General features: G+C 42.8%; 2 protein-coding genes across 9 annotated transcripts in view; one reads left to right on the plus strand and one right to left on the minus strand.

The window, feature by feature from the left end:
- Positions 1 to 85: 85 nt before the first annotated feature.
- KLHL8 (kelch like family member 8) lies at positions 86 to 27,080 on the minus strand. 8 transcript variants are annotated; one of them, XM_075421230.1, is made up of 12 exons: positions 26,997 to 27,051; positions 22,327 to 22,378; positions 20,835 to 21,014; positions 17,842 to 18,082; positions 14,100 to 14,648; positions 11,297 to 11,483; positions 10,469 to 10,612; positions 9,146 to 9,257; positions 6,890 to 7,058; positions 6,156 to 6,315; positions 4,962 to 5,163; positions 86 to 1,765 (listed from the first exon to the last, which is right to left on the minus strand). In XM_075421230.1, the coding sequence occupies exons 4-12, from the start codon at positions 18,040 to 18,042 to the stop codon at positions 1,612 to 1,614; spliced, it is 1,878 nt and encodes a 625-aa protein (XP_075277345.1). In that variant the 5' UTR covers positions 18,043 to 18,082; positions 20,835 to 21,014; positions 22,327 to 22,378; positions 26,997 to 27,051; the 3' UTR covers positions 86 to 1,611. The 8 variants fall into 8 exon arrangements, with proteins under 8 accessions (XP_075277345.1, XP_075277342.1, XP_075277343.1 ...); XM_075421227.1 differs by having other exon boundaries at positions 17,842 to 18,149; positions 26,997 to 27,050; XM_075421228.1 differs by lacking the exon at positions 22,327 to 22,378 and having other exon boundaries at positions 17,842 to 18,149; positions 26,997 to 27,056.
- NUDT9 (nudix hydrolase 9) overlaps positions 26,097 to 27,501 on the plus strand; it is a 38,783-nt gene continuing 37,378 nt past the window's right edge. The window contains exon 1 of the mRNA XM_075421239.1: positions 26,097 to 26,254. The gene's annotated coding sequence lies outside the window, so the exon portion shown is untranslated. The remainder of the gene's footprint in view (positions 26,255 to 27,501) is intronic.

Genomic DNA, 27,501 nt, shown 5'->3' on the forward strand with positions numbered 1-27,501 from the left:
GCAGGTGTGCAGGTGTGTATTTGCATGGGCTTTTTGCTTGAAGCGATAGAACACAACCGCTGCTGCAGACAGACAAGTCAGATGGCAGAAGTCACAGAGCTGCTTGCTGACTTTTTTTTTTGTGCTGGAACAGCTTGAAAATGAAACTGTCTGGTATCCAAGGAATCGTGTTAAAATGCTGCAAAGTGGCAGCAAAATCAACCTTGCTGACAGAGCCAGGAAAGGATTACAAATACAAGTTTCGTGTCCTGGCTAGGAGTGCTTTATTTGCTGCCAGTTCCAGTCAAGAGAACATGCAAAGGTTTAGAAAACAAATACAGATGTGGTAAAAGCAGCCAGCAAAAAATTTAGGTTGAACATCTGGAATAATGTACTTTGGTTTGCAAAACTGTGCACTGCAGCGATGTTGAAAATAGCTTTAAAAACCATTTCAGCCTAAATAAAGATAGAAAACCCCATTTAACTGTGGGAGTAATCTGGAGTGATGGACTTTCTGGGCATTTGTTCTAATTAAGCTCGAACAGGTTAATTTGCTGAATTTTTATCACCTGATGACAACTTGTTTGTATAATGAATCTCAGTGTCACCTGGTGTCAGAGCCACAGTCCTGTCACACAAGATCCCGCTGAGCATCCTGCAGCTGTCCCAGCAGACGGAGCGGACATGCAGCAAACGAGTTAAACGCAATGGCTTCTGTTTCTCATTGCGGTTCAGGGCTGTTACGTTGGGCTGGAGTTGCTGGGGAGCTGTGCAATCAGTGTTGCACTCTGGGCACTCAATTCTGTCTTTAACAAACCTTCATTTACTCAGTAGCTTTCCTGCGTCGGGGAGGCCTGCCCTTATTCCTCACTGGTTACTGTTTGTAGGTGGTTTTGCCTGTTGATGTGAATTTTCTCATGCACCTGATTTCCAGCTCCTAGAAGAGATGGAATCGCTCCAGTGTCAAAATGTTGCAAGTGGAGGTGAGATGCAGAACTGAGGTCGTGTAGTCAGGACGCAGGAAGGCAGCCTGATTTAGGCAAGTGCACACAAAAGTTCAGAGCAGCAAAGCGATCTCAAGCCTTACTGCTGCTGGACTGTCTGCATCTCCATTGCTAGCACTTGAGTGCAGTTATATTGAGCGCAGAGAAAGTGGCTGTTCAGCCCGGGGGCTGGTTTGAGAATTGTCATGCTGACAGCAGTTGTGCTTTTATTTGATCACCTTCCCACTGCTCCAAAAAAAGAAGTGTCTCACCAGATCCCAAGCAAGACAAGTTCCTCGGTTTTGATGAATAAATCACTTCTGACGTAGTCAGTCCGCCCTATGTGCGTGCGTGCTACCAGGGTTAATGACACTGACACTGGAGTAACTGCCCCCAAATCCCACCACACCTGGAAGAGGGTCATGGAGAGAGACCTGGGACCCCGCCAGCGCCTGGCTGGCATCGCTCTTGTTAACGGCCCGAGGCCCTTGGATGGCAGCCTGCTGGTTGCCTTGCACTAAGGCCCTCTGTGAAGGCTGGGGGGGGTCTGCGGGGCGGCATCCCCCTCTGTAGGCAGACCTGGCAGTGAAACCATTTTCTCTCTGCTGGGGTTTGAAGAGGAGGACAGTCTGTAGTCTTTATGGTGGGACTAGAAGTGCACACATATACTTTGTTTAGATTTTAAAATACGCAAGCAGCATGTGCATTGCCTTCTGAAGTCTTCTGTCCCCGTCGGGTATTTCAGCAGGATGTGTAATCCAAACAGTTGTGCTGCAAGCATGGCTCCATTAGGAATGAGATGCCTTTGGGGAAGAGCGATATTAGTAAGTATAATAATATAATAAATACTAGTACATGCAAGATCCTTGTATCATCATGGTACTATGGCATGTCCTGAAAAAAATACAATCAGAAATTACTATTTTAATGTAGAGATCAGAAATCTAACTTAAAGGGAAATCTTTGTCTGTGTATTGATCTTCCATACCCCAAAGTGATCAGACTAAAATTTCCTGCAGACGAACATGGCTGTGGGTGGCACAGCAGATGAGTGTGGTTTGGGAGGAACCAGGAAGCCACAGTCCAAGTCTTGAGGTGAGGAGCGGCGGAGTGCATGAGGGCTGCTGTGGGGCAGCAGGAGAGCTGAGCCGGGGCGGCAGCGGGGTGGACGGGCAGCACTGGCTGCACAATTATGACTGCAGACACATGGCCAAGGGGGCTGGTCAGGAGTGGTCCAGAGACAGGTCTTGCTCCTCCTGGAAGCCCATGACGTGGTTAAAATCAGCAGGCTGGAAACTTTGATGTGAGTAACTGTGACCACACTCAAGTCTTCCAAAATGACATTTTTCTGTGTGTTTAAAGGACATACTGACAGCTACAGGGCTGACAGCAGCACTCCTCCCACATGTGTGTTGCCTGTAACCATATTTCCCTGCTGAATCCGCAACACCTCCCTTCGGTGCCTGGAGGGTGATCACTGTCAGACAGGCCTGAGTTACACGCTCCATCCATGGGTGGTAGCACTTCCCCACCAAGAGGAGAAACACATCAGCTGGCAGGCAGCACTGCCAGGCAGCACTGCCAGGCTACTTGGTCTTGTGGTCAAGTGTTAATTTGTGGAAAATTTGCCCTTTTTTTTTTTTTTTTTTTTTTTCCTTCTTTCCCTCATGTTTTCTTGGTAGCCAGGACATCCACAGAAGAACCTGTCTGGTTCCAGTGAGGTAACCTGCACTTCTTTCCAGCCCTCCTCGCCAGGTGAAGAGCCACAAGGGTGACCGCATCCTTGCATGGCGGCAAGGACAGCAGCAGGGTGGTATGGCTTGTGACTGTAACGCAGGATTTTCCCCGCTGACAAAGGCTTCCTGCTGAGAATTATGCTCTGCAGGAACCAAAAAATACTCAGTGTTGTAATGTTTCCCCAGAACAGCACGCTCCAGTCATACTATAAACAAGGTGCTTTGAAGTACAAATAGTTTATTGCAATGTTTCATTATTTACAGTACCGTTTACTTTGTCCCTGGGTGCTACCAAAGTGCAAGCCATTTGAAACAGAAAAGCTCAATGATGGTACCTCAACAGCAAAACACGACTGTGCCTTACACTCGTACTGTCCTGCCCCTTCCCTGGTGCTGCAGGCAGAGAAGTTTGCTGCTCTTCCTGGCTACTTGTAACAACCTGGTAACATGAAGCTTTGGTCACAGAGGATTGTCAGTTGTTGGGTCTGCTCAAGGTGATGCAGGAACAGGCACCTGCAGTCTCTCCAGCTGGACTTACTTGGAATTCAGGGATTCTGACTGCGTAACAAGATGCCTTGGTACGCAGACAGCACTGTCAAGTTCCTATTTCAGTTTTTGATATAAGTACTGGTTTATTTCCAATTATTTTTGTTGTTGATTCTCTTTGGTTTATGTAAGCTTTCAGTCATCTACCTGTTTTGAGGGTAGATCTTCCTGGCTTAGCTCTCTTAGAAGAGTCAACACCTCTAGAATTACCACAGAATTGCTACTGGGTACTGAAGTTGGACATGTGATCTCCTAGAGTTGCATTTAAAGGCCTTTACAGACCACTGCAACTTTTATTATGTTTTTCCATTTTGCATAAAAATCGTGATTCCAACACCGCTGAAGCCTACATTTTCACACACTATCATCTCAAAGTAGGACAAATCACACTGGTTACTTCAGGAATGACCTCTCAACAGAAACTTGCCTTTTGGCGGGGGTCGGAGGGGGAGGTAGTTACTACAAATTTTATTGAAGACTTGAGAATTCCAGTATTCCGGTAGCTAAAGTCAGGTCAAGAATCTTTCCAGCTTTCTAACAAGTCTTTCTTGAGAAAGTCTTTGAAAGACAAGTTGCAGACCGAGTACCTGCAATTTCTGCTGCTGCCAGCAGTCACTTGGGAGGTGGGCAGTGAACTACTCTGCTCCAGTTACCTTAATGTGCAACAGGGATGTCGTTACCCTTCTAGAACTTGAGATGCTTCGCGTTACAAAGCTCTGGTACAATTAGGAAATGTTTATGACTACATTCCTGAAAATAAGTTATATTACATGGCACTCGAGTCCTCCAGAACACAGGTAGCAGGTCTGTTGGGTAAGGCTCAGCAGTACTAACTGCTGCTCGCTCTTCTCACCCCATGCCTGGTTTTATGGTTCAGTGAGTCCCTGCAACAGCTGCCTCAAATGATTCTGAAATTACAACTTCTCAAAAACAGGATGAGTGCAGCTCTTGGCAGGTTTTCTCCTGTGAGTCACACTTTTATTCTGTGTTTTCACAGGCTTTTCTGTATCACTATTGATAGAAAGCCACCAAAAGCTTTACAGCTGCAGAAGGTAACATTTTCACAAAGAAAATGTATTGGTTTTATTTCTTAACCTACCATACAAAACACAGTGTTTAAAAGCTCTGCAGTGCCTTCCTCTGGAATTTGGAGTAGGCAGCAGAGCTCACATGCAGTCAACAACATTGCTGGATCCCTGGCCCACGTCCCGGACCTGGCTGCTGAGACAGGAGCACACAGCCACCCCTGCCCCTGCCCTGCAGTGTGACACCGAGCCCACGAGTTCCCACCTGAAGCAGACAGCAGAGGAGAAAGAGAACAGTAAGTTCCTGCCCCTTCTGAGCAACTTGAAAGTATTTCCTTTTCTGTGTCTGAAATTCTATTACACAGCCTAGCTGTTTATTCTGCACACAAAACACACCCCGCTACTTCGCTCATGATTTCTCAAGTAAATTTAGTGCAAAATCAGACTGAAACAAACAGAAGAAGGTAGGTTCTTATTGAGTGATGGGAAGAGGACAAGGTATGGAGGAGGCAGGAGATGCTTACAAGAACCTAGTGGTATAAGCAGCACTCCTGCATCACTAGTCATGGATATTACTCAGTTATTATCAGGAAACAAGACAGACTCCTGCTAAACACTATTTCTATTATGTTGTGTTTTCATATAGGCAGATTTTGTGGTCTTATGAAGCCAAATAAAAAATATTAAATTACCTATTCACTATGGGATCAAATGCTTCCACTGTATTCAGGTACGCGTTGCCATTATGACCTCCAACTGCAAAAATTTTACCCATCAGTGTGGCTATGCCAACGCCACCCCTCGGAGTTGTAAGCTCTGCCACATATTCCCATTTGTTGCTGCGTGGGTCAAACCTCTCCACCGAGCTCAGTGGAGAGTTGTCATCAAAGCCACCTGCACAGAATCATCACATTATTAGTTTTTAGCCACTTTTACTGCTGCTTATATCCAGGACTGGCATTATCAGGCTATTCTCAGCATTCAGTGGGCTAGTGCCCAGCTCCGTTTCTTTACATGAATTTTACAAGCCCCTGCACAGTAATCTAACAGCTCTCCCTCCTGTCACCGTACAAGCATCGCCAAGAGTGACAGTTTTCTTCTACTCAAGTTGCAAGGAGAGGTATTTCTATTATTTTTTCTCCTTGACAACTTCTTACACATAATTACAATGACACAGCTTCTAATTTGGAATAGAAGAAACCTAAGACCAGTAAAAGGATGGTCCTGATCTTATTTTGGCTTAAGCAAAACACACTCTTGTGGTGTTTTCAAATTACAGCATTGCTGAATATCTGAGTTGGAAAAAAAAATCCTGAAGACTTCAGTGATGCATTCCTCTGGCTGGGTCACCAGTCAGATAAGCATTTTACTCAAAACTTTAATCACTTATGATAATGCACAAGGCAGAGCTCTGCAGCTATCACTATGGCATACGTACCTGGCATCTTCCTCGGGAAAGCAGGTAAATGCAAGGGAGAGCAGAACAAGACAGTCTGAGGACAACGGGCTATTCAATAAGTATAATCACTGTGCGAGAAAGCTGCTGTTGTCTACACTCAGAACAGAACTAGAGTTCTTTAAAAGTGTGTGAACTTAATGATTTTCCTAAAAGGAAACTCATGATTAGCGAGTCTCGAGAGGATTTCCTATAGAGGCGTATTGTCCTGAACAGTACACCCCTCCTGAAATATGAGTTAGGAACTGCTTTTTATTTCCTCACTAACATACCTTCATTTAAGTGTGTCCTGGTTGTGCTCGCTTTCTCTCCTGCCCAGGAATACGAAGGTCAGGTCTGTCTGTTACCCAGTTCCTCTAGCAACAACAGCCTCTTCCAAATGCCAATACTTGGCAGAAACAGCACTACAAAATGCCACATCCCTACTCACCGACAACGTACAAGCAGCCATGTAGCTCGCTGACACCATTGCCAGCTCTTCGTTGACCCATCTCTTTCACTTCTATCCACTTATCCAAATGAGGATCGTATTTCTCCACGCTGGAAAGAGATGCTACACCATCATTGCCACCCACAGCATAAACATGGTTCTGAAAAACAGTCATATAGAGAAAGATTATTCGTAATATGTATTTACTCAGCTTTTCATAAGCGATGTTAAAATTATAGGAAAACATGGTATGTCCATATAGTCTTAATTATTTACTTCTATTTAAAAATTCCAACAACAGACTTCATTATCTAACAACTTGTAAATGCTATCTTCCAATTAAAGAAATAGTTATGTAGTGTTGCAGATAGAGTATACATGACGACAGGGGGATTAAAGTGCAGATGCATTTGGTACCTTTAAACATAGGAACCATGACAAACCCAAGTCTTCTGAATGAAACATGAAGCTTTAGCCTGATGTTGTTAGAAGGGTCCTGGTACTTGCTCCAGTACCTCAGTGCTGCTGAAACAGGGAGCGCAGTTCAATTTGATATGAGTATTATCCTAACATATTCACCTTTTGCACAGTTCCATAGGATTTTTATGACTGGAGGTGCTCAGACCCACCAGCTACATTTTGTTTTAAATCTGGTGTTCTGCCTTGTAAAAGCAGATTTGAAAAGCAGGTCAGCTCCTCGGCTGGCCCCGGCATGGGAGGGAACAGTTACTTACCACAAGGGCTACAGAGCCAACTCCTCCCCTGGGAGTGTTCATTGGGGCGACTGCACTCCACCGATCAGAATCGATGTCGTATCTTTCCACATCGCTGAAGCAAGTGTTGTCGTCTAAACCTCCTATTGCATAAATGGGGCCACCGAGGGAGGCAAGAGCAATTCCTCTCCTAAGAAAACCACAGGATCAATAGCTCAGTGCAAATCCTTAAGGAAAGGGAATGGAAAAGACACATCCACTGCAATGTTACCTGACTGGCACCCGTTTCAAGCTACAGGAAAGAAGTAATAAGAATTTTAAAAGTGAGGTTTATAATAAATAATGACCACTGACTGTGGCTGGCCCTCTGCACACCTCTGTCAGTCTTGCAGTTTTATCCTGAAGGTCTTTAGTATGTTTGTAGCCTCCCATTAGAGAAGCTAAGGACTAAAGCTCAACTTCACCTCAGCTTCCCCAGGCACCTGTATCTTATTGTGTGATCCATGGACAGGACTGTTGCAGCTAGAATATTTTTAGATGGCAAAAAGACAAAGGTCTCGTTTAAAAAATAATAATAAAAAAAAAAGGGAGGGGGGCATGGAATACTGTTTTGACTGAATGTCACCTAAGGCCCAAGTCCTTACATGCTTGGATATATGATATTGTCATAGTTGCTGGATTTCTCTATCTCAGTACTGAATTTTACACCTCTTATCTTATTAAATCTGATGGAGAACCGAAATCTGCTGGTTTTAACTTTGTTGGTATAGCTGCTGCTACAATTTGGGAATTATTTTTTTGGGGGGTGATCTTAGTACATATTAAAAGGCAAACCTGTGCTGCATGTTAGATAACTGAACTCTAGCTAGATTTAATTGCAATTTCTTCCATTCTGTTGTTTTCTATTAAGCTTGTGTTAAAACAGTTGTCAGATTTTTTTTCTACCGGATCTACCAATATGAGAGCACAATCAGTACTACAAAATGAAAAGTATGGTCTAGAATGTAAGCATTAAGTTTCTGCTTTAACTACCAAGACAGATGATTCACGATTTCACTTAGAACATTCTTGTCTCATTACACAGAGGGAAAGTTCAAAGATACCTAGGCAGGAGCCAGGAAGTCACAGTCTTTCTACAGAACAAACATTGTGGCAATATCCTGGGCTTATCTTAAATTGCCTCAGCAGATAATGTAGACACCATCAGTGGTGGCAGTTTTTTCTCAGCTAAGTATTCCAACACTACCTCCGTGAACGTGAGCAGTGGAGCGTGCAGTCAAGGCACAGCAGCCTTCTCATTTACCAAGGTCCTGAGTAGAAAATGCCACAGAAATCTAGGCCTGATGTTTGCCCAGAATATGCCCTGGGGTTGTGGCAGGCGGGAGGAAGAGGAGCAAGAAGCCACTTCAAGGAGTCTGGGTCTTTTACTTTGATTAGGTCACAGCTACAAACAGCTTTAGGACTTAGCCATGCTCAGTAATTTACTCCTACTTGTACATGATGCTTTTAGAAACAACAAATAACAACATGGTATGTAGAATTAAAGATGTTGATCTAAATTACAACAGAAACAAAAAAAAATTACAGATCTGTGAGTCCAGTAGCTCCTTAAAAGAATCTTAAATGTCAAAAGGCAAGAAAAATCCTCAATCTGACCCCCAGTGTTTTAGCACTTCCGGCCTTTTGTGGCAAAAACATAGGCAGCCATTCATTTCCTGGGCATGAAGTATTTCACTGTGCGTGTTCTGCTGGCAGTTATCTTGCTCATTCTTAAAAAGAGCAAAAAACCCACAGAACCAGTTAATCAGTTTTGAGTTCTTTACTGGGCGTAGCAGAAGGGCCTTAGATAATCAGAATGTAAGTACAACTGGAGCAGAAGAGCTCTCTGCTCCAGAAGCCAGCCCCCAAAAAAGAGAAAAGGGTAACAGGCAAAAGAAAGCCAAAGTGTAAACATAACCAATGTTACCAGCCAGAGCCCCTCCCTAGTGAGAGGGACTATGCAGTTTTGCACTGAAATACTTACAGTATTTTATGCACAACTTTGTTTTTGTGCAAATATGATGTATGCAAGTATTTCACGCACATTTGTGTTTGCTTTGTAACTAGTAAATAAAGGTGTTTGATAGCATAAAGCCCCAAAATAGGAAAAATAATTTCCTAAAAATAGCACAGTTTGGAAACCCAAATAAAGGCAGGACAGGCATGATGTTTTTCAGCATCAGCAAGAAACGATATATCACAGACTAGGACTTACATTTTGGATCATGGGACACGTACCTTTTTGTGTTCATTGATGCCTTCATCATCCACTTGTTTGTGAGAGGATCAAATACTTCCATGCTTCCTAAGTGTTCATTTCCATCATGTCCACCTACTGCATAGACTTTACCTGAAACCCATACACATCTTTTGATACAGAGATTGTCTGGCAACATTTCAGTTTTTATTTATGTACTATCCCTGCCTACGTGGAGACAAAAAGCTCAAATAAAGGTTAAAGTTTTCAAATGTTTTCAGTATCAGGATTTTAATAAGTACAGACTTTATATTTGTATATGCTGTACTCAACCAGAGACCTGTTGTAATGTGGACTTTTATACAAAGCTTGAGACACGTAGACAAAATATCTTCCCGTAACTTGAGTACTGCAGGTCAGATCAGTTTTGGACATTTACATCAGTCTCTCCAGATGTTCTATGGGGGAAAAAGAAGATCTCTGTTCTGCTGCAGCAACACAGGGGCCACCCTGTACAAGGAAAAGTTGCATCATGGGTGCTAAGCTGCTCTGGACTGCACGGACCTGGTTTCAAAAGATGAAGACCCAAAAATAAAGGTAGGTCTGCTCTTGGAAGAGTTATGGTCTTAGTGACTTGCCTGTATGGACTTAAGTATGAAGGGAGCGATTATAATTACTAGCAAATTCTGGGTGACTCTGCTGTGTCTTTATAAATGGATTAAAAAAGAAAATCACCTATTAAGGCAAGAGGCTATATACAGTTCATAGAATCACAAAATACTTGGGGTTGCAGGGGACCTTTAAAGATCATCCAGTCCAACCTCCCTGAAGTAAGTAGGGGCATCTTCCACTAGATCAGGTTGCTTGGAGACCTGTACAACCTGATCTTGAGCGTTTCCAGGGATGGGGCATCTACCACCTCTCTGGGTAACCAGTTCCAGTGTTTCACCACCCTCATCATAAAATATTGTCTTCCTCATATCTAGTCTAAATCTACCCTCTTTTAGTTTAAAACCATTACCCCTTGTCCTACTGCAACAGGCCCTACTAAAAAGTCTGTCCCCATCCTTCTTATAAGCCTCCTTTAAGTATTGAAAGGCTGCAATAAGGTCTCCCCGGAGCCTTCTCTTCTCCAGGCTGAACAACCCCAACTCTCTCTGTTCACAGTAATGTCTTTTCAGTAAGCATGCACTCAGATTGTTTCAGAAGCAAAAACCCCTTCATAGCGAAGAAGCTTTACTAAATTGAAGAACGTCCAACAGTTAAGCCATTGCAAGACAGATTTGTGTAGTACAAGTACCGATTCCAGCAAAAGGAGTGAATGAGTGCCTTTTGAATAAAGTGGCTTGAACAGGGTTACTGACCTCCCACAGAGATCACACCCACGTGCCTTCTCCTGCTGTTCATTTCAGGGCCGAAGAACCAGTTGTTCTTACTGATGGAGTAACATTCAATGCTGCGAAATGGGTCACCCGATCCACCTCTACCACCAACACAGAACAGCACACCTGAAGAAGACAAAACAGGTTTCCAGAAAACTAGTAGGAAGATGCGCGATAAAGTTGTATAGCAGAGTGAACTGAAAATTATGCAGAAGTCGTATTTCACTTCAAGGGGCATGGTGACTGCCCTGCATAACTGGATGCTGGATTTTAGCCTTTGCCTGGCATGCTGCTAATGGCAATTAACTATCTATGCTCTTGCAAAAACAATGCATATTTAACATATGTTTTCTGTGATTTTGCTTAGGGAGATAAACAGATTGTTTGTTAAATATAGCAATGTAAAAATCAGGATTTGCAGTTTAATATTCATCACTTACTTTTGGTGTAGGTTAGCCAAAGAGTTTAAAAGTTAGCTCAACGTTCTCACACCGAAAGGTAAGTGTCCACTGTTTTTCGTATAGCTTTGAGCATACTGTCTGGTCATAACATATTTAACAGTTCTAGCTTTAATACTGATAGAGCCGATCAGGATAAATAAATAATGCTTTAAAGAAAGAAAATGACTGCTAAAGTTCTGCTAGGAAAACACAGCACATTACCTAATTACCACAGAGGTACACAATGGCTTTCCCAATTTTGCATTAAGTCATTAACAACCATTTATACCAAGCTATCTAACCCTGGACAGATGTGCTGCCTTTTCTCCACACCACTCCCTACTGGATAATCAGACACACATTTAATTACCAGCAGTCTGCTTCCTTGGTGTTGTGCGAATGGAGTACTCAAAGTCTGGCACTGCCCTGCTGCTCAGGTGAAGGTGGTAGTTTCTTGCTTCATCCAGCAAATCCCTACATTTTAGATTCTGCTTGACAATCTCTTCCTTTGCCACAACACCCATAAGGAAACAAATGGGCAAGAGAGGCAGCCGTACCTGACAGAAATGAACACAGTTGGAGTAACTGGCTGAACTGACTGAGTCTCACCATTTACAGTGACACACGCATAACAACAGATGGCAGCTTCTGAGACAGCTGCCAGCCCCACGCTCTTCACTAAAAAGAGCGGCTTTCATTTTCTTTTTCCAGAGTAACAGCAATATGAACAGTTCTTTTCAGTGACACGTTTGCTACAACCATTTGCATTTAAGCAGCAGTGGAGAAATGTCTCTTGGCCCAGGCTGAGCGAAGGAAGAAGTGCTGCTGCCTCTACTGCAGTTGCAGCTGCCCAGCGTGACGCAGGCAGCACCAGTGACTTTATCAGGACAGCCCCTGTCACGTTAGTCTGCTGACAGTATGCATTTTCAGCTCATTGCTATGCCAGCGTAAGAGGGCTTTTACTAGAATCGTTTATTTTCTTTGGGTGGCAAGTCAAAAACAAACCACTGTCAGCATGAACTAAGTGTCTATTAAGGAGGTATTGCTACTGCCGTAACACTTTTCTTGAGTGTCGACAGACTAGAGGATTAAAAAAAAAAAAAGAGAAAAAGATTGAGAGCTGTTTCCTTCCCCAAATCCTTCCTGTCATTCCCCAGAAGAGAGCTGGTGACGAGGCTGAGGAATGGAAAGCTCTTTCTGGGTGAGGCTACAGGTGGTCACTGCCAAGAGCAATCCCCAGTGACAGGGCAGATCTGAAATAAGGTCAGCCTCTCTAAGACTACGTTGAAATGTCCTTCTCCCCACAGTCATTTATTTCAGCAAACCTTTCATTTGTCCTTGTAAGAGAAACAGTGAGGAATATGAAGTACAATCAGGCGCAAAGGCAGAACCGGTGTTAGCAGGGGGGAACTGAAGTAAACCACCCTCTGACTTCCTGAGGCTTGGAGTCCATGCTGTCAGGCAGCTACCGGTTAACTCAGCAGCAACGGTGAAGTAGTCCACTATCTCCGGTGCTTCTCAGAGCAGCAGGATGGTGCTGTTATACGGCTGACAAGCGTCCCTGTCTTCAAGTAAGCAACTGTCTCTACCAGTTCTTCCTTACCCGCTTGCCTTCAGTTCCACTTCTTCCTTTACTTTGGCCCGGCTTATTTCAGGCTGATTAAAAGCACCACCGTAGCCCTGCTAATAGACTCCTGAGGTTAGTGATGCGGGAACAACTCAAGGCTGACAAATTCAGAACCTCATTATAACAGAGAAACCCGTAAGGCTGATTATGATGTGCATAATAACTGTCAAGAAGCCCAGACATGTTTTCTGCTAGCAATCATGTCCAAATCAACTGATGGCTCCCTATACTCTGGCACATAACCCATATTTACAGGAAGACGTTGACTTTTTCACTGCTTCGTTCTAGACTCTGGTTTCCATGTAGAGAATAAAGCTGTTAATCTGATCTGCTAGCGCAACTGGGCAATAAAAATCAACCTGATTCTTTTTATTAAAAAGAATCTCAAATTATAATGCCTGTATATTTAATTATAGTGTGCTGGAGAAGTCTTTTTGTACCCAAACCCTCATGCTAGTCCAGATGAAACTGAAGGTTTTTGGAAGACACTTAATAAACAGTTGTGATCTTTAACCAGGGAATGTGAAAAATGATGCATGAAGACAATGACAGCAGCATGTTAGTGGACCTCTTGTTACTCACATGACACCAATATTAGCAATTCTACCAACTGCAAAATATTCAAGTTGGAGTTCAGTGACAACTGAAACAGCACAATTGATCCTACGTGCTACAACACATAGGGCATTTTGCACCGCATGGCATGTACCCCCCTCTTCCCCAGCACAAGTTCTCTATATCTGTCTCAAATACTGTATTTTAAACTCTCATAAACAGCACATATGGAGCTTGAATAACTGAAGTACCTAATGCTTGGACAGGAGGTGGTCCACTGGGTGTTTTAAATAAGCTCAGCTGAGTGACCTTTTGATACCTATATGTGTTTCTTTCAGAAGCAGTGGACTTGCATCAAGTCTAGATGACTAAACTGCAAACTCCTTTCAGATCCTACAGGTAACCAGCAGTGCTAGCCTAGTAAGCATTAAAGGGTCTAGCATGTGTTTCCTAGCCTGCTCATGGCGCTAACGCATCTTGGTCTTTTATTAATTAAATATATGGAACAGTCTAGAAGTAGTACAACTTGATGCAACACATCTCCATTACAGTTTTACTTTCCTAGCCATGTAAAAAGCCTCCTCAACAGCTTTGCTCTCCTTTCTTAAGTACAAATATTTACCAGCAAGGGAATTGAGCATTTGAGGCTGTAACAGTATCAAAGCAAGTAAAGTGATGGCTTTATGTTCTCCGCTATGTGTAAATTTAAGAATTTTCTGCTCTAACAGATGCAGCTTTTTGTTAGCTCCCAACTCCCAGCCATAGCATAAAGTGAGTACTCTTCTTTCTACATAAACTGGAGAATATGACTTCTTCCTGATATTCAAGAGATCTAACCTGCTTCCACTGTCAATTCACAACTGTGAATACCAGATGAGGCACCAATTGCTAAGAACATTCGTCATTTTGAGATCTACCTAAATACAAACAGTTGCTTATACAACTATAAACCAGTGACGAGACAGGCACCTGGTGCCTTGGTCTGCCCTACCTGTGCAAGTATTTCATCCAGCCACATAGCATGATGCTGTGGATTGGCTAGCAGCCATTTGATAGCAGCGTTGTAAACTTGCTTTTCATTTTCAATATTCAGGTCACTGGAGGACAGGAGTTTGTGGAGGTGCTGTGGTGACACGCTCACAAAGTCTTCGCACTCCACCACTTCTGTAAAATGTTCACAAGCATACTGATCGGCCATGTCCATCAAGTCTATGCGGTTGTGACTCTCTGCAAATGCCCTGACTGCCAGGCAGTTGGAGGGATGGAAGTGCAGCTTCATGTATTCACAGCATGCCTTTGCTACCAGTTCCACCTGAAGAATGCAAGCAGCGTACAAGAGAGGCTGGACGTTATCCACCGTCAGAGTGAGCCGGGAGGAGTACACAAACTTCACTAGGTCTTCTATTGCATCGCCATCGAAGTCCCTGATCTCAATCAACGTCTGCTTGGCTTCAGCCATTTCCGAAAGAAACATGGCTCTGAAGTAAGGTATAACACAAGCTAGCACCAGTTTGTGGCAGGAGATAAGCTTTGAACCAACCTGAAAAAAAGAACAATTAAACCCCGATCTTTTACTGTCAGTTCTAGCTATGAAAGGATGGACAATTAAGTTGAAATAAGAATTCTGAACTTGATATTCATTGAGCTACTGTATTTTGTTCAAACTGTTTAACTCCATTTGCCTTGTACTTCTGACATTAGATCAACGTATCTAAAGCAGATCTGAGTCGTAACTTGGCTGCCAGAGTAGGGCAAGGCCATAACACAAGGCAGAAATAGCACTGATGCACTGAACTTGTTTTTCTTTAAAAGCCATGTCCTATTTTTAAAATGAAACATCTTTAGGACCCTTCTAGATGCATCCTGGAGACAGGAGGAGACTGCTAGGCACTTGTTTGTTATATGTATATTCAGAGACTTTAAGGGGGGGGTGGAATTGTAAAGTGACATTTTTAGACTACTTAATTTAAACCTCTACACTTTTACTACTGTTGAAGAATTGATAATGCTGTTTAGAGAAGGAAATTCATGTACCATCACAGTAATAACAGCTATTACAGGGATTATTAAAAGTTACCAATCGCTTCAAGAGTTTTAGAAGCTGTTTAGCCACAAAAGATAAGAGTATTCTCCATAAAGACGAGGCATTTTTCAAAATTCTGATCAGAAAACGCGAAGTAAGCTTTTCACTTACAAAATTCTAGAATTGAATTACATGAAAAGAGAATGTAAATATTGAAGGTAAATGAACAATCCACTACTTGTTTGTGTTACAGGAGTGCTTTCTTAGAGCCTTTGTCATTCTGTACTAACATAAAGGAATGGCCGAGTTAAGCAACCAGTTTCCCTGACAGACTCAAATTATGTGTTCACTTTCAGATGAAGCCATTGCAGTGAGCTGACTTGCAATTTAAAAAAAGAAAAAGACATTAAATTATAAAGGATAATTTGGAGTTTTTTCTGGCTCTGATTCAATACACAATTGCTTTACCTTTTTTAAAAGTATTATCAACACAAGTGTAACCTGCCTGCTGAGCACTAAGTTGAGTACAGAAAGCAAACACCCATGAAATAGTATGCAGATTAAAAGAGAGGAAAAGATGGATGGTTCAGTGTGAGTTAAGTAGATCACTCCAGAAGGAACAATTCATAGACCAAATGAACAAAAAAACAAACCAACAGGAGAAAAGCAGACGGTATGCATGTGCCACTCTCCGCCTTCTACCAGGGAGCTGTTCATATGACAGTAGCAATACAGTAGGTGAATTTCCAGATTTTAACTCTTTGGAGCAGAGGATTCTCCCTGTGTGCTCCCACGGTTTATCACGGTTGCTGTGTCTGCACTCCAACTAATTACAGTACTGATGCAAAGAGATGCTACCAGCTGGTCTGCTATACTGGGCAAAGCTCCTAGGCCACTCTCACCTTCACAGATTTTTATTCTGCCCATCATCCCACTCTCTAATTAGATCTTTCTTTTTAATTAAGTGGCTTCACTATTTTACCCAAATCTGTTTGATTTAAAATATCATGTTCTTGGTATTTCAAAATCAGAGTTCCTCTCCAGTTACTATCACATTTTAAGAGCCAGCAGCAATTAAATCAGTAATTGGTATGACAACAGCAATGCCAGAATTGCTATCAGAGATCACGAACAGAAGCAGAAAGGTCAGCAGAGAAGTATTTACTCTTAAAACATGAGAAATGCCTGAGCACTACAGAAAGAACAATCAAGCCATTCAGAAAATTCTAGTTCAAGATATAGTTACCAGTTACTTGAAAATCACTGATTTAAGAAGCCTTACAGTAAGATGTACATAGGTTGCTCTAGCCTCCATAGATTATATTCTCTACTTGAAGATGGGAAGCCAAGTCATGCAATCTAATATTCTTAAATTACTGAAGTAGCTCCACACAAATAATACAAATGAACATTAATACAAGCATAACCTAGGGAAAGTTAAACTTAGCCACAGTGAAGTGTATTCTCCAAGCCAAGTTCCCCTAGCAGGAGTATACGTTTAACTATGTTTATGAAGTAAGACTTTCTGCCTTCTCTGCAAGGGTGGGTGGAAAGGGAAACAGGTGAGGATGAGGTCCAGAAAAGGGAAGAGGAGAGTTGTTACGAGTTCTGACACAAACCTTCTTCCCCCAAATGCCTTTTAAAATGACAGATGTAAAAAGACCTGATGATGAGCTCTCATCCAAGTTCTGCTTCATGGCTCTCATGCTCTCCGGAGCAGCTTCAGTACTGTCAACTGTTATGAGCCTATTCGCTGCTGCTGGTGACAGGCATTTAATATCTGCTGTGAAGCAGAACAGAAAAAGGTTCTTGCTTACTCTAGTCCTGTTGTCCACTGAGGCAGAAGGGAAAGAAACTATCTTCCCTCTCAGAGATTTCCAGTGTCTCCCAAGTGTTTTAGAAAGATGAGATACCTACCAGGGGAGCACCACGGACACACATCTGTCAAGGATTTTCTGTGTTAATATCTAGTAGTAAAAGTGGCGGGCAAACGATTTCTCCTAAAGCCATCTGTGATTGTTCTTGGTATAGGAGCTATGCTTCATCTCTTTTTCTTAAATAACTATCTTGCACTACTAAGATGTCTAGCTAAGCAATACTTAATATTTGTAGGTGCTGGCAACCATTGTTTTGGATGCTAGATATAAATTTATTGTAATCAGGATACAAGTAATCTACAGCTAAGTTACAAATAATGCATTAAAGCAATGCTATGCAAGAATCATAAAACTGGTTTCCTCTTCCTCCTGTACTCTTTAATCATCTGTAGAACATAATTTTCTGGGGTTTTGTTTTTGTTTTTTTTCTTGAGAATGCTGAAGTTAGATATGTTCCAGATATCCTGTTTGCTGGGAAAGATTTACCAGAGCAACACAGAATGCAAAAATAGAGAGAAAATTGGTGATCAAAGTGTGTGAGAACAAAGAGGCTACAAGAAGCTGAAACTGCACAGTAATATACTGATCAGCTTTGAGAACTTGCTTAGTCATGTACTTCCCCTCTCGGACTGTCAATATCTTAAGTGTTTACATTTCAGTTGTAAACTTCCTAAATAAGAAAAAAAAAACACTAGCATATCTAGAGATGCCTCAGATCCAACAGGTATTCTATGGCTTCCGCACCCCTTCCCAAATTCACAGCCACCTCCAGCACACTTATTCATAGCTTAATCTTCACACTGTTAAATGCAATGGATGTGTGACAGCATCACCTTCAGCGTAACATCGCAGAGCTCTCCAGCTTCAAAGAAGCGAAGAAGAGAGCTGTGAAAATCCTTCCAAGCCTCATTTGCTTCAAATACAAAGATGTCATCTTCACCGTCGGAAGACCTAGTTTGCTGCTGCTGCTGACGTCTTTTTCCCTTTATCAGATGTTGTTTTGCGTGCTCTGGGACAGTGGATTCTGAAGCCATTGGTTGTTTCTTCTTTCACTATGTGAATCTTCAAGAATTCCTGCCAAGATAAAATCCAGCCCATCAGGAGTCAAGTCCTAAAATGCAGTTAAGTTCTGTTCATCTTCCTGTTTAAAAACAAAACAAAACAAAACAAAACAAAAACCACAAAAAAAGCAGATGAGACATTAGGTACTGTTAGCACCTAACAGTTCGATTACATGTTATAAATACTACCTATAATCTTACTTGGAGAAGGGGGAAGAAAAGACCCACAGTCAAGAATCCTATTCAGGTACCTTTAGGAAAAGCCACTGTTTGTGAACGTGTTGCCTGTGCTCTTGTGAAAGACATGAAAAACAAAAGGCAAGGATGTATCTTCCAACATTCCTGATCTCACTGCTGTGGATGGCAGAGGAACAGAAGGGACACGGCCCACAGACAGCTGTGCTGCTTTGGTCCTTAAATAGCACCTCTCATCACTGCTGCCACAGACAGACTATTCACCTGACCCCAAGGAGTATTTTGTAAGTACTTGTTACTCAGCTTTCCTAGGGTTCTTCAAAAGCTAAAACAATCCTTAAATGTTTTGTGCATCTATGCAAATAGAAGCAAAATATAATAGTTCTACAAGCAAAATAATAGTTCTACAGAACTAGAGAACTAGAATTTACACTTACAGAAAAATCTTGTCATGAAAATTACTTCTTTTTATCTAGCACCTTGTTAATCCAACAGATCGATATTTAAAGCATGACAATGAGTGTTAACACAAGAGTTTTCTCCTGCTTGCTAGCTCTTATTTTAGACTGTTTACCCAGCTTAGCTGAAGATATTTACGGTGCCTAAGATTTATACAGCTCGGACTAAGGGAATCTTACCTATACCAACATCATGGCTTTCTCAGGGCTGAAAGACAAATCAGGGATACCACTAGACAATGGGGAGAAGGCTTTTTCTGCTTCTGTCACTCAAATATTTTACTCTTTCTGCTACTGTGAGCTTCAGTTAGGTTAAGCTTGAAGTCCCCCTTTTTATTTGCAAAAAGGGAGTTAAGCAGTAGGGGAAGAGTAAATTTTTTTCCTGTTCGGTAGCATATTTTAAGTTTCACCTCTGTGTGTCTAAAACCCATGAAAGCCAACTCAGTGAGAATGAGGCTGCGCATCCACGTACTTCGTGGAAGATTATAAAATCCACAAGAAAAAAAATGAAATACTGTTTGAAAGCATGGGGTTACTGATTCAGCTTACAAGCAAGAGTTCTGCTAGATTTTGGCAAGGGAAGCAAATGAATTTGTAATATTTTAAGACAAAGTCTCTGGAGAGCATATTTAGTAGCATGTTCATGTCTTACACTGGCTAGCTTTGCTTTTCATGTTTTCTGCTTGATTTATTATGCATTCATTCTTCATTCTATGCTAAGGGATTGATGATTGCTGTAGTTCGGGGATTTCTGCTCGGACTCTGGTGTTGGACGAAGTGGACTGACTACATTAACACAAAATTCTTCTACAATAAAAATATAAGTCACATATCTGGGAACAGAACTGATTTTCTTCTGGGATATTTTGAAAGTGTTCATGCTTCTTCCTAAATTTACAACTCCTCATGCATCAGTACCGGAGGAAAGAGCAGGAAGTCACTTGAGGAAATCGTGCTCATTTCTGCTGTAGGACACAGGGTTGTTTCCAGCTCCATGTCCTGTGCAGTGACAAGGCTGTTGGTTGCACTGGGCCAGGCAGGTTAAAGCAAAATCAAACGTGCCTAGAATATTCACTAATGCTGCTGTAAGCAAGGTAAGTATTCTTCCTTTAAAATATTCTCTGTCAAAGAGAAAGATCTTACTTCTTACAAAACCACAAACTAGCTCAAAGATGTTATGGATCACAGGATATTTATATAGTTTATAGCAAGGAATACCTTTTTCTACTGAAAACTTCTGTTATGCCAGATTTGACAAATTACTATACTAAGATATTTTTCTAGTTCATTAGGAGGAAAAATCTCGGTATTTTGGTTCTCCTCTTTTAACTCCAAATTAATCCTCCATTACTAGTACCCACCACTCTTGCTTTAACATGCCCTTTGAAGAAGTCACTATTACCACTGAGATATGAAACTAACAAAGCACTTCAGAGGCAACCTGCTGAAGCTACAAAAGTTAACCTAGGCATGCAAGAGGGAAAAGAGTAGTTGAAATGCTGCACAAGGGTTTAGAAAAGTATCATGTACTATTCATTCAGAGGTAAGATATAGGGTCTTTAGCCTATACTTCTAGGGAACGCCTGCTTCTTTTGGTCCTTAACTGACACTCTCACTTCACCGCTCCCCAGCTATTCACACCTAACAGTATTTTTAGAGCCAAGTAGAAACACTGCTTTCAGATAGAACTGCCACCGACTACTAAACAATAGTCTGCAGCTCCCACGTCTTAATTTTTCCATCTGGCATATATGCTACATTTATCCTCATGCTTTAACTGCAACTGCACATATACTTTCCAAAACTATCCTGTATCTCACTGTAGAAGAGGCTGATGGTGTACATTTTGCCTGAGTATGCCATTGTAAACACCAACACAAAACCCATGAGTCTTAAGATAAATCACTGCTGTTGGGGTGACTTTTTTATGCTTTAAATAAACTGAGCAATAACACAAAAGCCAAATGTAACTCATTTTAAGCAATGCTTTTCATCTGTATCTGATGCTTGTATCGAACGAAGCTCTTGGAGATGCTCTGATATAGTTTTTCTCTAAGAAAAGAAGTTGAGCACATATTGGGATGTATGTATTTAGTACTACTAAGTACGTACTTGATATTGCAGGGGAAGAAACCAGAAATCACAGCAGAGGAGTTCAAGGCCGTTACTCAGGTACGCAGCCATAGATAGGAGAATCGCATGCATGACGGAGCTCCCAGTATGGCAGTATCAAATAAGTGTATGGGAACATAAAAGCAAGTCAGTTACTGCTCCTCAGGTAAAAAGAAGTTTCTGCAACATGTTTAAAAATAGCATGTTTAATATAACCTTAAGGAAATATTCAGATAGCAATAGTCCGACACACTTCAGTTTCATTTTGATGAGACTTTGTGACAGATATCTTACATAAGATTTTTATTCTTCCTCCAAGTCACCAATTGAGGAGCATCTTGTTGCTGTGATTGATCTCAATCATCAAAATCTTTTTAGATCTCTATCCACAAATCCTCCACTTGTCTTAATTACAACATCTCACAGTTTGGGTCTTCAAACAAATCATCATCTACTATGGAGCTGTAGGCATGAGACAGCTGTAAAGCTAACTTTGAAGGATGGCCAGGTCACTAGGATATATCCAGCTGGCTGTTAACTGCATCTGGCTTGAGAATAGCACTGTTACAAGTTATATCATCTATCTGAAAAATCAAGGTATTTTAAAATCAGAGGTTTAAGGTAAGTCAAAAGCCACTACCATACTTAACTTCTGTAAAGAGACAGTCTTATCAATATGGTGCACTACTGGAGTTAAACAAAAAGAGAGGTAATATTACAGATGTAAACCACAGTATTAAGATAATGTATTGAAGTGTGTGATACAATCTATCACAACACAGAAGGAGACAACAGATGTTTCATTTGCAGAAAATACTGATTTGGGCTGATCAGAATGCTTAGCTATAGGCCTTTACTGTTCTCAGTTTTAACACAACGGCAATGAGTTTTAGTAGCGCTTGAATCAAGATACTAAACACTGGAAATCTGAAGGTCATGCACAAGTGATGAAGGTCAGTATATTTCAACAGCAAACCTACTCCTCCTTCCAGCTTGAAGTGGAATGGTACATAGTTTTGTCATTGCACAGCCCGAAAGGAATAACATATGAAAAGAGTTGTATTTTCACATCTTAACTTATATAGAAGTTCACTAGTTTAAGAACTATTAGCTAGGAGGATTAATCAGCATTTAGGTCAGCGTGCATGATACTCTGTTAATTATGCACTAAGAATCCACAACGTGAGAGAGAAGAGCCATTTACAGATTTGCTCCCCAAATCAACAGTAATGCAACAATAACATCCAACTGATTGAGGTTAGTTTAGTATTGGGTGAATGCTGCAGACTTACACACACAGAGTCCTTCCTCTCTAGAAGAAAACACTGCCACAGCCATTCAAAACCTCAGTAACAAGTGCTTAATGTTGGTAATTAAGTCTTCAAGCCTTGGTAGAGTCTAGTATTTTGACTACAATAAGAGTGTAAGTGACCATCACAGAAAGTGACTGACTCGAAGGAAACTAAAGGAAGTGCCTCATTCATAACATCACCTGTTACTCCTTGTAGACAGCTGCTTGACACTTTCCATGAAGGAGTAACTGTCTGAATAAAAAACAAAAACAAAAACAAACCACACACATTGTTTATAGATCACCATTGTTTGCTGAAAGCAGGTCAGCAATTTTCTTGTTCAAGTTAAATATTTACAAACCCTCATGCTGGTCCCAGAGCGCAGCTGTTCCAGACCCCAGTGCTGGTCCTCAGGCAAGAGAGCTAGGATCACCTCCTAGCTATTCCTCACTATCAAACTTCGAAAAGCAAGCAGGGATGTGGGTCAGAGCACAAGCACGTTATACCTGCTGCGATTCAGATAAAAGCAACATCCTAAAGCTAAGTGATTTTGATTTAGACATTCTAGCTAAATCTGAAACTGAATGAAGTGTAAAATTCCTCAAGTCTTACTCATAGAGTACTTATGTTCAGTAGAGGTAAAATACCTCAAATAATTTTGAAGCAAAAAAGAAATGCAAGATATTAGATAGTGGCAGGACATGAATGAACATCGCTCTGTTCTCCCCTGTCATGAAATTAAACCCCAGGAATCCTGTCCAACAAGCCAACTTAGATGCTGGCATACATGGCTGCCTCCCTTGTCAGCTATCTTGGGAGACAGTGCCCCAGAAAGAGGGGATCGTCTTCGCTCTTCCACTGACACAAGGGTGGAAGACATTTCAGTGATACAGAACAGAAATAAAACCAAGACTCCCACTATAACCATAACTAGGCAGCGTTCAGATGAGAGGTACTACGATACCCGTAAATCCAATGCTCTTTATAAGCAGTGGTACCGAAGCTGGAAAAAAGAAGGCAGAAGTCCAGGAGAAATAAAGATCCAGGTGAAAATTCACCAGCTATCCTGTATGTAATTTTGGTTACCCACCCAAAAGATGAACAAAAATCGCAGCACGATCTGTGCAAAGAAGGGCAGTTAACCTCACTCAGAAAACAAAAGGGCCTTTTAACTGAAGGACATGAGATATTTGCCTTCTGTAAATGCAACGTTTGTAGCCCCATAAGCAGGGGTTTTGGAAGTAACTCGAGTAGAAAGAGTGCACACATATATACACACACAAGTGCATATATATACACAAACACACAAGTCTGTATGTGTGGCTGTGTAAAACTAACACAGACTCTGATCAGTCTCTGTGGGTACTTACATGCTGGTGCTGCTGACCACTAGATTAGATAAGCACAGGCAGTGACAAGATCATCTCCAGTTTAATCTAGCTAACAGAAAAAGTCTAGCTGCTGTCCTGTGTTGTACTAAGAAAACTTGAACATTTGAAAAGACAGCAGCTGGCAGGGCTAAGGAAGAGAACAGAGGCAGAGAAGTGGGAAGGGCAGGAGGCAAGCTGCAGTCCAAACGGCGGCCAAGCAGCAGCTTTGGCAGGGACTGCACAAGCAGCTGTTCACTGTTCAGTCTGGTTACAGCTGCCTCACCAAGGACGAACATGGGGGGGAAAAACTGATAGACAAAGCAGTGTAGAAAAGCCTCAGTGCTCTCCCCCTCTCCATTCACCAATTCCATCAAAGGAGTTACGGAAACCTCATGCAAAACTGCTCACATGCCCATGCTAATTAGGTCAAATCAGACAAAGTTGGAAAATACGGGAAAGTTCAAGTTACACACTGTATTACAAGCCTAAGCCTACTGTACTTTTCAGCATAAAGTTAATTTATTTAACAGGGAAAGAAAAATCAGAAAACACACATCTAACTGGTTCAGCTTGTTTAAAACTACCAGGCTTCCTTTCGTAGAAATTCATCAAAAATTTTCTTAAGACAACATTAATACAAAATGTCTAGATCCTTTCAGTATTTCAAAGGTTTTCTGTAGCAAAAACTGACATGTATCTTTCTTTTGTGTTACTTGTCACACAGGTAGTTCAGAAAACAGTGAAATGGGTACAGCTGGCACCATCTTTCATCTGCTTCTATAACCAAAACTCCACCAGTGCTGCAGACACAAACAGTGAATGAGCACTGCTCTTTCTTGGAAAAAATGCAACAGAAGAAGGACAGAAAAGATGTTTTGTAGCACATGAAAAGCACAGTCAGATAAAATATCATTTTGAAAATAATTCTGCCTGGCAAACCCTTAATCCTGTTTTGAGACAGCTTCTTCCCTGCTTCCTTTGATCCAATATATGAATATAAATATACACGAATATAAAGTTCTACTGAGGTTTAATCCCAGTTTCCATCGAACAGCGGAAAGGCCAACTGTCCTCTGGGTTTTATGTGATGACAGGTTGACATTTTTGTTCAATTTTGCATAATCAAAAACAAACAAACAACTTAATATGCCACAATTCACTTACACTTTACTTCTGCCTCAGAAAAATCACCAAAATCCATCAGAATCCCCAGAACAGTGAAGGAGGACTCTGCTTTGCAGATACAGGTGTACTTAAGAAGTGATTTATTTATGCAAGGTAACTTTCAGAATATCCAAAAAGTACAACACAAAAGAAAAAACGCTGCAAATCAGTGCAATTCTTGGGAGCCTAGCGAAGTGCTGACAGGTATGTAGTAAAAATTTTAACTAGTACTTTACATTCATAAGAACACAGAACAGGCCCTTATCAAGGAGAGGCACTATTGTCTTCTCTGATGGACCTGATTAAAAATATGGTCTCCAAGGCAGTGTTTAGTCCACCCCTTCCTAGGAAGTGTTAATGGAGAGCAAAATAATTTCTAAATCATTTGCCAGCTGCCGTTTATCCTGGACGTGTAAAGCAAAGGATGACACCCACCAGAGCATCCCAGAGCTGTAGGCAAACACTGTTTCCCATTCACCCACCAGCCCCATCCTCTGCCTTAGCTGCCAACCATATTCACATTCTCTTGTCTAGAGTCGAGATTTCACTGAGGCTGCAGTCTCACATTACAATCACAAGTCAAACAGCTCAAACCATAAAGCAGTATCATCTTCCTTTTGTCCCAGAGCTCTAAGGCTCCTTCAGAATTGTTTGAAATCAGGAGGTGGCAGACGTAATACAAGATAAAAGGCTTCACAACCCAAGAAGCTACAACTATTCATGCAAGCAATTATTATTACGAAATCTGTTTGGTGAAGCCTGCTGAGGAAGAACCAAGACACTGGCTAACATGGTACTATGCTGCCTTGCATCATATTACTGGCAGTTATTACACAATGATTGTGTCCTCTTGTGACCACATTGATTAAAGTTGCTTTACAAATAAACGGTCAGCTAGAAAAATGGATGGCAGGCTACTGACATCTCACTAATAATTTATAAAATAAACCAGGTCTTAAGTACACTGCTAATCACGTGTTACACAGAAACTACAGGTACAATCTTGGTATGTTACAATACAGACACACTTCTTGCACAGCACAAGAGTTCACACCAATATTGTCGGCGAATCAGCCCAAACAAACTCAAAAACCTCAGACAATTGCATAAAGAAGGTGGCTGAACCTTCTGCAGCTTAACCTCCATTACAGGCAAACAAAGCCATAAGTGCCACACCTGTTTTAGCTTGTTAACATTTGATGAGCTATTTTACTACTTTATTTTTCTTTTCTGTAGTCACTTTCTGTGCCTTTGTGACAGGCACAGAAAGCCAGGTATCTCTGAGTTTTGTAACTTTTACTACTGCAGAATACATAGGAATGACTATCACAGCAAACACTGATCTATGAACTAGGAGACCCTATTTGGTTTGTGAACTACCCCTTACGGATAAGAGCTTGATTAGCTGATAAGTTCCCAGCAGCCAGTAAGCTATTGGCTCGAGTGGAGCTGGGAAGGTGGAACCTATTAAAGCAGGAACGAAACTCAAACAGGCAATACAAAGAGCTGGTGGATTTGTAGCATCTGAAATTCTCATTTATTGGAGAAGGAAGCAGAGGCTAGGAACTGCTGAGGCTCTCCCCAGTAGCAACAGGTAATTTCTTGCTGTTTTTTAACACAAGAAATATTTGGTTTGGGGTAACTGAAGTGACTTTGCTTGTTATCTGTTACAAGACATCAAGAGTAAGCTGACCAGGGCGCTAGTTTCTCGGGCTGCGGTCTCCAGAGTAGCGAATGGCATACAGCATCTTGAAATGCGTAGGCTCCCAGCTCAGTTTATTCGCGTGTTTTTGTCTCTATGCTGGAATCGCAGGCAGCCGAGCGCTCCACGGGTGCCTCCAGCAGAACAAGCCCTCTCCACCCCTGCCTGCTCTTGCAAGGGGCATAATCCAGCCCCGGGTCATTCGCCCCAATTCTAGGTTAATTTACCAGAAATCCACCCGCGGTTTGGGCTCTGAAGCCGGTGGTGGCAATAACCGCTTGCAATGCAAGGGAGCAGGGCCGGGCCGCCGCCCCTCCCCCCCCCCCCCCCCCCGCGGCTGGCGGCGCGCCGCGAGGCGGCAGCGGCGTTTCGGGGCTGAGAATGAGCGGGGGGGCTGCGGGGCGGAGGAAAAACCACCCCGCGCCGAAGCAAGCAGGACCGCCTCCCATCACACCTGGCGGGGAGGCAGGGGCGAAACGCCATGGCGGCGGGCCCCAGCCGAGGGCGAGCACGGCACGACGGCGAGAGGCGGCAGCAAGAGTGCGGCCGCGGGGAAGGGCCCGGGAGCGGGGCGCGGCCCTCTCGCTAGGACGGCGGTTTTTCCCGGTTCCCTCCCGGTGCCCGCCCCGCTCACCTGCGCCGCGGAGGGCCGGCGTCCGGCGGAGCGCCGCCCGGGTCGAGACGGACGCGCGCCCACGCTGGGCCGGGGCGCATGCGCCGCGCCGGTGAGGGCGGGGCGGCTGTTGGGGCCGCTGCCTCGTGCGGGGGGGGGACTCACGCAGCGTGCCCGGGGCTGTCGCCCTCCGGCGGCGGTTGGTGGCGTGGCGCTTGGGTGCCGCGGGGCTGAGACCGCCCGGCGCTTGGCTTTCAGCCGGCGCCCCGAGAGCCCCGCTGCGAGGAGCGGGTGTTTAGTCCGTGCCTGAGCCGGCGCGGCCGTTCGTTACCTCTCCTGGGCGGGAGCTTTGTGCTGGGGGGGCTGCGGCGTGCCGCGGCGGCTGGGCTTCCAGGGCCGCCTCCTGCGGAGCGCAGGCGAAGCGCCGGGCGGGGGGAGCGACACGCGAGGGTTTTGCGGCTCTGAACTGACGCGCTGGCAGAGAAGGGGGTAGAGGGGAAGCTCGGCAGTAAGGAGGGGGACGCGC

Source organism: Opisthocomus hoazin, chromosome 5 (assembly GCF_030867145.1).
Source record: "Opisthocomus hoazin isolate bOpiHoa1 chromosome 5, bOpiHoa1.hap1, whole genome shotgun sequence".
Classification (NCBI taxonomy): domain Eukaryota; kingdom Metazoa; phylum Chordata; class Aves; order Opisthocomiformes; family Opisthocomidae; genus Opisthocomus; species Opisthocomus hoazin.